At 39.2% G+C, this 10447-nt stretch overlaps 1 protein-coding gene across 1 annotated transcript in view; it reads left to right on the top strand.

Moving 5' to 3' along the window:
• The first annotated feature begins 388 nt into the window (after nt 1–388).
• The window catches only part of DEUP1 (deuterosome assembly protein 1), a 90059-nt gene continuing 80000 nt past the window's right edge, over nt 389–10447 (top strand). Inside the window, exon 1 of the mRNA XM_058544520.1 lies at nt 389–428. Coding sequence (XP_058400503.1) covers nt 400–428 — 29 coding nt within the window. The 5' untranslated portion in view covers nt 389–399. The remainder of the gene's footprint in view (nt 429–10447) is intronic.

Below are 10447 nucleotides of genomic sequence, written 5' to 3'. Positions count from 1 at the left end.
AGGCAAGTTGGAGAACATTTAGTTGGATCTCCTGTTGAAGAGGAATTCTATTTCACTCATCTCGTGTACTGAGCACTTTGCAACATACCTGGCACCAAGCTGCTGTTCAGTAGAGTGGATGAATGGTCATTTCAGTCAGTACCACATATTTCAACTTATCGCTAAGCCAATGTCATAAATGCATGGGGGCACTAAAAAAAAGGAAAAAGACCAAATTTCTACATTTTCTAGAACCAAAGGCTACTACACTCAGAAAAACTCATACTACATGGTTTGCCAGTAGCAGAATTTTCTTGTTTTATATGTTAATAAGCATAAGCATTTAAGGACTCTAGATCATTTTCCCCCCTAACAGATTAAAAATCAAGAAATATAAACCAGGTGCAGCAGTTTCTTGACATGGAGAAACAAGCCCAAAATACAATGGGGTAAGTGCTGAGAAATTTGTATTGAATGAGTTGGTACTTAACTATGCCAAAAATTCCCTGATGATGCATGAATTTTGAAATTTAGTGTTAATAGGATGTGCCAATTATTTTCGGTGAGGAGCATGGGGGGAATTCAAGTGACTCTGATTAAGAATCTATAGTGTGAGTCTTTCCAATTTTGACTATGGATCTGCACTCAAAAATAACCATTTTCTAACTTTCAGTGCATTTTTCCAGTGTTTTATGGTGGCGGGTGCCCACGCAGGCCTCCTGTGCTCTTGGGTTTCACAGTGCAGCAGCTCCTAGCCAGGTGGCTCCTGTCTTGCTTCATCGAGTGTCTCAAGCTTCCCTCCACACTTGCCCTTAAGGCTGAACTCAACACTTAAACGTAGCCTCAAAACAGAGTTAGCTCCTCAAAACAACAAAGAACTGGGTATCAAACCAAAAGTTTCACGAAGAGATAAGGAATAGGATTTGCATAACATTTGCCATCGTAAAAAATTAAATTCCTTTTCACAAACATCTGTGCCCACCCCTTTCCTGCCAGGAGCACCACAAAGGTTTCTCATCCTATTTCATTAGCCAGCTAGCCACTGGCTGCCCCAGAGCTGGGAGGGGAGAGGGGTAGGAACAATGGGTACGGGTGGTACTATAGTGCCCAACCTTGACCGTGACTTTCAACTATTCTACTCAGAACATGACTTTGACACCAGGCTAAAGGAAAGCTGCACAAGTCTGGATAATAATAGCTATCACTTTTTAAACTCCTACTGCATACTCCTCCTTAACAACAGCCATGCTAGGTATCATTCTCATTTTACAACTAAGAAAATGAAACATATTAGTTAGAGTATAGTCTAAGCTCTTGTAACAAAGAGACCCCAAAATACAGTGGTTTAAATAAGATTGAAGTTTATTTCTGTTTCGTATACAAGTTCAGAGACAAGCAGACCAGGACTGGTAGGGCAGCTCTGCCATCCTCACTACATGATTTCCATCTCTGGACCCAAAGTGATTGCTTACGCTCCCTCCATCATGACTGTGCTTCTGCCAGAGGAAAGGGGAAAGGGCAAGAGGAAGGAGTAAGACCCTCCTTTTAGGAGTATGACCTGGAAGTGGCAGGCCTCACTTCTGTTCACTTCTCATTGGCCAGAACTTAATCCTAGAGCTATAGGTAGCTGCAAGGAAGGCTGGGAAGTGTGGTCTCTAACTGGGCAGCCATGTGGTCAATTAAAGCTTAGAAATTCTATAATAAAAGAAAGAAGAATGGATACTGGTGGACAACTAGCAGCCTCTGCCACAGAGTTCAGAAAGGTAGAAAGAAAAAGAAATAAAGCAGGCTAAGGATGAGAGGAGTAGAGTGTGAATGGGGTGATCAAACAAGGATTCCTTGAAAAGGTGGCTGGCACTGGATCTGAGATTGTGTCTGGGCAAAGGGAGTTCCAGACAGCAGGAAGAGAAAGTGCACAGGCCTGAGGTGGGCGCTTTCACACAGAATGTTTGTAATGTGGTTGAATCATGATTCTCTGACATCTGGGTTATAATAGGCTTTAATTTTAATTTATCTATGATTTCTCCCAATTATAGGTGTTTGTATTTGTGCCGTCGTAATCAACCTAAATTCCTTCTAATCAAAACAGTCATATTTAAGTGAGTTTGTTCTTTTTATTTGTTTTTAGAATGTGTGTCCAGAACATAAATAATTATAGAATGAATAAATGATCTATTTTATTGGCCTTTTTAAGAGAACCATATCTAGATTTTGCTTTGTTTTTGTTTTCTTATTCATGAATTTCTACTCTTATTAATTTGTCCTTTTATGATTTAATTTACTTATCTTATTCTTTTGATTTTTTAGTTGAAATTTGTGTTTCAGCTATTTCCATGATTTCTGGGTTTCATGATTTCTTTACATAATAAAAGCGTTTAAAGCTAAAGTTCTTCCCGCATACAGCTTTGCTGCTGGCCGTAGGATTAGTATTCCAGTCTCATTTTCTAAATAGTCTATTTTCAACTTTGATTTCCTCTTTGGCTGAAGAGATATTTAGGAGAGGTAACTTCCAGGGATGCTTAATTATCTTTTTATTGTTACTTTCTAATCCTCCTACCACCACGGTCATAGAATATGGCCTATATGATATTTCAGTTTCATTAAGATGAGTCTTGTGATCTGTTGCATGATCAACTTTTATAAATGTCCTTTGGACATTTGAAAACAAATGTATATTCTCTATTGGTTACGTAAAAGTTTAAAAAAATTATGCATATATAGTCACACCTTTTAATTGTTATTATTATGTTTAAATTATGTTTTTCAAATCCACTGTTACCTTACTTTTTGTCTATTTGATCTGTCAAATTTTAGGACAGACCTTTACTATAATTGTGGTTTTGTCTGATTCTTCTTGTATTTCAAGTAGTTTTTTTTACATATTACAGTGTTCTGTTGCTCAATGTATTGAGGTTCATAGATGTTATGTCTTCTTGGTATATTATATGATTTAGCTTTATAAAATATCTCACAAGTATAAGTTAATGTTTTTTTGTTTGAATTCTACCTTGCCTGATATTGATATCGCCAACTCTGCTCTCTTTTTAATTTAATTTAGTCTGTAACATCCTTGTTCATCCCCTTTGTAAAGAGAAAAAACTCAGTCTTTTCCTTTCTATGTAGGGAAAAACCCCATTCTTCCCTACTATGTCTTTCTTCCCTGTGTGTCTCTTTTACCTTCAAGAAGTGAAGAGAGCACTTCACTTCTGACACTTCTGGTCACCAAATGTGTGAAAGTTTTTTCCCCACCAAGCAATTCTCTGTAACACCAGCTGGTTGTCCTACAATTTAACTCAATTCTGGCACTGTCTACCTGGAGACAGCGTCAGATCCCACAGGGTAAGGCCTCAGTCCCACAAGACTGCGCCCTCCACTTCAAGCACCAGTTGCAACCCTAGGTTGTCACCTGTGCTTGTGACCAACTGGCTATAGATCTGAGATTCCAATGACCCCTCCTTGGGTTCGAATAATTTGCTAAAGCGGCTCACAGAACTCAGGGAAACACTGTTTATCAGTTTATTAAAGTATACGATAAAGGATACAGTGGAATATCCAGATGGAAGAGACATATAGGGTGAGCTATGTGGGAAGGGGTGCAGAGCTTCAGTGCCCTGTCCAGGCTTACCACTCTCCCAGCACCTCCGTGTGTTCACCAACCCAGAAGCTCTCCGAACCCCATACTTTTGGGATTTTAGGGAGGCTTCATCACATAGACATGATCGATCATTAACTCCATTTTCAGCCCTTCTCCCTTCACAAGAGAATGGGCAGAGAGACTGAAAATTCCAAGCTTCTAATCATGACTTGGTCTTTCCCGTGGCCAGTCCCCATCCAGGAGCTATCCAGGAGCCCACCTGGAGTCACCTCATTAGAACAAAAGACACTCCTGTCCTCCAGGAAATTACCAGGGTTTCAGGAGCCCTGTGTCAGGAACTGGGGTCCAAGACCCATATTAGAATAAGAAATGCTCCTGGTGTTCTTATCACCCAGGAAAATACATGGGTTTTAGGAGCCCTGTACCAGGAACTGGGGACACAGACTAAAATACGCTTTCTATGATCTCACACCCTTGTTTTCAGTCTTTTTTATGTCATATTGTGTCTCTCGTAAATAGTGTATGGTTAGATTAAAATATATATACCTCAGTTGGAGAGTCTTTGCCATTAAAAAGAGGATTTTATGATCACTAACGTTTGACCCTTTTTGCTTTCCCAACATTTGCTACTCAATCTTGATTTCTTTTTCCTCTTTTTCTCTTAGAAGTTCTGCATCTTATTTCATAAGTTGTTAATTTATATTTTTTACAAACATTTTAAATTTGGGTTTCTCTTTTGGCATCCTGAATTTTAACTGTAACTTTGGCATCCCTCAGCCCTCATAAGACTTAACCCTTAGTCTTGTCTTTGCTTCCCCGTTCCCTTATCCTACCTCCAAGAATAATCTGGATTTCTAGTTCCTGATGGCTATTAATTTATATGTAAATTATTACATATAGCATAATGTTAATTATTTTATTCTTCTTTTATTTAAGAATCCTTTTTTAACAGCTGTAAGTTTGATTGCATTGCTTATTACTATTATTTGTATACAAAATCTTCCCTGTTCTTAATTTTAAAATTTTTTTGAATTTATTTTTAATGTGACTGAAGTACTTCCTTAGGTAATCTTTTCATAAAAATTAACATGGATGGTATACTTCTTAACTTTTTACATGTCCAAATATCTTGTTTTTACTCTCAAACAGGAACTCTGTAATATTAATCCCACTGTCTTGAACAATTGAGTGTTATAGATGGAAAGGTCAATGTCAGTCTCTTTCTCTCTGTCTTTCAAGATTTTTTTCTTTCTTTCTTTTTATAAATGTCTGGAGGCTTATAGGATTTGTTTTTATCCTTGGCATTTACAGACTTACCGGGATGACTTTCTAGGTATGGATCCTTTCTCCATGATCCATCACAGCATTTGGTGAACACTTCTACACTGAGGATTCAAATCTCTTCAGCTCAGTGAAATATTCTTCTATTCTTTGATTAATAATTCTCCACTATCTTATTTCATTCTCATCTCCTAGAATGCCTGTGTCTTCTTCTTTACTCTCATAATTTCCATCATGGTCTTTTTTGCTCTATGTTCTGGAGGAATTTCTTGAGTATTCTCATTTTTATTTCAGCAATGATTACATTCTGTTTTTTACTGCCTCTATTGAGATCTTTAGTATTGGCAACCATGTTTTTATTTCCAAGAACTTCTTTTGTTTTATATTTATTTCATTGTTCCCTTTACATAGTAAATCACTTTTGTTTTATCAATGCAATAAACCCTTGAATCTTATGAAAAATGTGAATAAGAAGTGTTTGAAATTATCTCTTGCTTCTTATGTCAACTCCTTTACAAGCAGTCATTCTGTGAGTGTGGCTCTAATGTATTTCGCCACATCCTTCAATTTGTGCTTCTCCCAAACCCCAACAACTGCTCCACAGCCCCACCTTTCTCCAAGCCTCTGCTACTTAAAAGAGAAATCAATTAGGTTTTCCAGAGAAATCTGTCCACCGACTACAGTGTAGCTGCAACTCCCTGAGGGCTCAGCATGGCCACCAACCAATGTGTCGTGCAGTCTAATATATTTAAGATTGTTAAAGCTTATTTTTAATAAACTTATCTCTGAAGGTCATTTCTAAATAGGAATTGCACAAATGCATTGAGCAATGGTAAGGTCAATGAAACACATACATGGAGTCTCCAAATGGATGAATTCTGGAGTGTTGTTTTCAAAAATGTAATTATTCTTGTATAAGTGGATGCACATATGATGGATTACTTCTTTAAAATATCTTTTCTAACTGAAAAAGAATATTTATCCAGATCTTTCTTAACTTAGTTACACATACATGTAGTTTAAAAGTCATTTGGTTCTTTATCACTGTTACCAAAACACAGCAATCTCTTGTTCCTTCCCCAGTTTTCCACTCTCTGGAGGCAACCACTTGCAGTTCTCTTGGCTGATTCTTCTGGTATTTTTCTTTATATCTCTACATAACATACTTATATTGCTATTTCTTGATTTTTCAGTTTTAGGCATTATCTATTGAAATCCACAGTGGTTATTTTTCACGCCTCCAACACCTCATCCCCACGACACACACAACACACACGCACACATACACACACACACACACACACACACACTCTTCCTATTCTTTCATCCTCCCAATACACTATAATTTTGGTTGGATCAATATTCTGTTTGCCTTGTTATGACTTTATAAATACTCTTCACCTCTGAGCCCTATAAATATATCGTGATTACTTTTCCTTTCCTGCACAACGTTTTGTTTTTCCTGAAGTGAAAAACTCGTGTCTTAACTATACATTTTTTTGAAATTTTCTTCTTTCTGCATTGTTTTCTTCAAAAAATGTCTTTCTGTTTATATTTGACCTAATTGTGTGAACCGCTCTCCTCGCATGTCTGTCATCCCTGACTGTCTGCTCCCGTTTAAGGGCAGTGGAGTCCGAAGCTGACAGGAAGCTCCAGTGTACATGGGCGGGGCTTGTTGACAGGGGTCTTCACTGTATGGTCATCAGGCTAGTCTCTTTCAGTCTTCTGTCTCAGGCTGGTCAGATTCCAGAGAGCATTCTTTTAAATTCTCCTGCTTGGAAGGTACAAGTCGGGCTGCCAGCATTTACCCCCTGCTTCCAGAAATACCCAGTGGGTTGCTCCTTGGCTTTCTCCACTGCCAGCTCCCGTTAATTTTGTGCTTATAGGTTTAACCTTGTAGGTTAAAAATATCCCTTTGCTGTATTTTAGTAGGATTTGGGAATGGAGCAAAATGTGTATGTTCATCCATGTTCAACCAAAAGTCTCATTTTTCTCTACTGAATCATTTACTCTACTTTTTATTCTGTGACTTATATCTTAGCCGTTGATCTCGTTCATAGAATCTTGTCAAATCCTTCTGAAAAATCTAGGTACTGCTACATGATCTGCCAAGTTTTTTTATCTGCCGTGAAGGTCATATTTTCAAAGAACCAAGGCAGATGAATATTAAAGTATAACTTTTCACACGTGAATTCAGAAAAATCCTTTAAAGCAGTGCTCTTCTCTGTGCACATCTGTCTTACACTTTAGTGTCCTTTCCCTCTGAGACATATAAATTCATAATCACGACTTTGCTTCCCCATTTCTTGTGAGTTAAATACAGTTTTAATAATAGTTTGTAAAAAAAAAAAGTCTAAGTCAATACATATTGATAGTTTAATAAATTATAGTAATGTATTCTTTTCGCACATTGAAAATTCTTTTAAATTTGATTGATTCTGTTGCTTTCTGAATGGCCCAGACTATACCCCATTAGTCTCCCTCCATCATTCTTTATCCTCACTCATCCACACATACTCTTCTCCAGAGTAATCAAATTTGACGAGTTCTAGTCTTTTGTTTCTCTGAAGAAGAAGCAAAGTGAAGTGGACCTGGGGTAAAATCCTGAAGATCCTGAAACGTTATCACAGTGCTGAGAGATTGTAGGAATTCAGTGAGTGATTCTGAAAGGAGGGAAGAAAGGGAGGGGTGGAAAGAGGGAAGGAGGTGGGGAGGGAGGAAGGAAGCAAAGGAAGGGAAAGATTCCTTTGAGACTACTAATTAAGCTGCTACCAAATTTAGGAAAAGATGAAAAATTACCTCTGTGTAGGATAAATTTGCAGATAATTTTTACAGGATCGTGTTTATAAAAGGTTAGTTGCATTAGTTACAAGTTACATTTTAAAAAACAGAAAAAGAAAAAGCCATGATACATGTAAACCTAGGCATGTACATCAGGGGTCAGGCACACTCAACCCGACCTGGTGTTCCAGGTGCTCAGTGTTCTGGCACCTCGGAACCACTCGGAACAGTTGGGAGCCTCTCTTCAGAGCACTGGTGAAACGTGTCAAAACGTGAAGATTATAGAAATGTGAGGAGCTCATTAATTCTCTCCCCAGAGAAACGAAGCAGCCTCATTGGACAGCAGTTAGTGCAAAAGCTATGCCTTCCTTGAACTAAACTCAAGAAGCAAAAAGAAAAGGAGAAATAGATGCAAAAATAGAAGCAAGAAAAGTGGTGGTACAAGTACCAGAAGCAAGAGGAACATTAAGAAGTTAATCCAATAACCCTGCAGGCCAGTGGATTCTAGGGGCCCCAGCTCTGGTCAGCACTGTTTGTCTTCCCCTGTCGTGCTAGAGGGACCAGCACAGTGCCTGACACAGGTAGGAATGCAGTCAGCATTTTTTTTTTTTTTAAAGATTTAGTTATTTATTCCCCCCAAAGCCCCAGTAGATAGTTGTATGTCATAGCTGCACATTCTTCTAGTTGCTGTATGTGGGACGCGGCCTCAGCATGGCCAGAGAAGCGGTGCGTCGGTGCGCGCCCAGGATCCGAACCTGGGCCGCCAGCAGCAGAGCGCACGCACTTAACCACTAAGCCACGGGGCCGGCCCAGCAGTCAGCATTTTTTGAATGAATGAATTAACTGAAAGAATGACAGCCTATTAAAGGGAACAGAGTGTCAAACCACAGGAAGATCAAATACAAACACGAAATTCAAGGAGCAGAAGAGTGGAGTCAAGAGTTCAGAATTACATGGAAATGAGATTGTATGAAAAGCAAAGTGTGAAAAAATAAACAGACTCTAGGACGGTTTTTATAGATGCATTTGGGATATCGAGGACTCGCCTTTTTAATTGGGGAATGTGTGGTGTGTGATTATGTAGGAATGGCTTCAAGAGCCAGAGACAAGCCATGGACTAGAGTCTGCTTTCAATGTTATTTAAATTAGGATGAGTTTTGAAATTAATAGGTATATTTGGCTATTATTTCCTTGTTCCTCTAAAAGCTGTTATCAAATTGTTGCAGCTTCTTATAATAGAAAGTGTTATAGAATGAGGGAAATATGTTTCCTATATTGCCATACTAAAGCATAAACATATATGGAGTAGCTGTATATGGGGAAATCCTCTAGCTAAGCCTTAGTGCAATGGAGTAAATATAATCTGTACAAATGCTAAAGTGGACAAAAAGAGCATAACAGAGCTAGGTGCACTATAGAATCATGCGATGAAATGGCTTCCACATTTTCTCTAAAAAAGAGTAAGGAAGAAATGCAGATATCTTGTGCTAATCTTATCATTTTCAAGTTGTATGCTGCTTTAAGAAGTTCCATAGGAAAAAATCAGTGGATCAGCAAAATAGCTGACTCATAAAGGACATCTGCTCAGAGTACCCAGAGAGTCTGTACCCATTCATATTAGAAATTGAAGTGGGATATGAGGCGCAATTGGTGCTATGGCCCAGGGACCCAGGAATATCCAGATCTTGCCTCACATCACAGACAATCCCAAGGGAGATACATACACAGCTACAATAGCAAAGACAAAGCAAAACACTTTGAGCAGTAATGGTAATGAGGTTACCCACCTCACTCAGTGTCACTGGGGGCCATGTGGGAAGAAGTAATGAGGCACCCTGCACCTCTCAGCCATGTGGTATCAGCAAAGGACTAGCAGGGAACCTGAACTCCCATCTCCACTCAGCAGTAGTGAGGCGTCCCTTCCCCCAAGTAGCAACAGAGATTGAGTCAAGAACCTGGCTTCCCACCGCTGCCTGATGGTAATGAGGCAGCACCCCATTTCTCTGATGGTGCATTCTCAGAAGAGGCCCGCTAAAACAAAAAATTTAAGTAAGATCCAGAGTCTCAGAACACAATACCCAAAGAAGTTAGGGTGTTTATTTTTCTGGAGGTTGGCAGTTCAGAGCTGACACTGTGGCTCTACAGTGCCATCAGGGATTCCATGAGCTTACAGTTTCATGGGGGGAGACAGATGACAACAGATAAATAAATATATATTGTGTCGGGGGTGGGTAGTAATAACTGCTATGAAGAGAAATTAAGCAGGTTTTTGGAGTAGAGAGTTACAGAGTAAAACTGATAAGGTGACATTTGAAGAAAGACCTAAAGAAAGTAAGGGATCTCTTCATATGGATATCCTGAGGAACAGTATTCCAGGCAGAGGAAACAGCAGCAGCAAAGGTTCTGAGGCAGGAACATGCTTAGTGTTTTCAAGAAATAGAAGGGAGGCCGGTGTGTGCGGAGAGGGGGAAGCAAGGAGGAGAGTGGTAGGAGGGAAAGTCAGAGAGGCAGATATGGCCAAATCCTGTGGGGCCTGATAGACTTTGGTAAAGACTTCAGATTGCACTGTGCAAAATGGGGAGTCACTGGAGGGTGTTGAGCAAAGCAGTGACATTTTCTGACTTAGTGTTTTCAAAGGCTCATTCTCGTTGCTATGTGAAGAATAGACCATAGCAAGGCAAGAGTAGAAAGGACAGACAAGCTAAGCTGTTGCAGTAATTCAGGTGGAGATGACAGTGGTTTGGATCAGGTTGGTAGAGGTAGAAATAGTGACAAATGGGTATATTTTGACAGAAGAGCTGACAAGATTTA

The sequence above is a fragment of the Diceros bicornis genome, chromosome 7, assembly GCF_020826845.1.
Source record: "Diceros bicornis minor isolate mBicDic1 chromosome 7, mDicBic1.mat.cur, whole genome shotgun sequence".
NCBI classification, from domain to species: Eukaryota; Metazoa; Chordata; class Mammalia; order Perissodactyla; family Rhinocerotidae; genus Diceros; species Diceros bicornis.
This window is presented reverse-complemented; position numbering and strand designations above follow the sequence as displayed.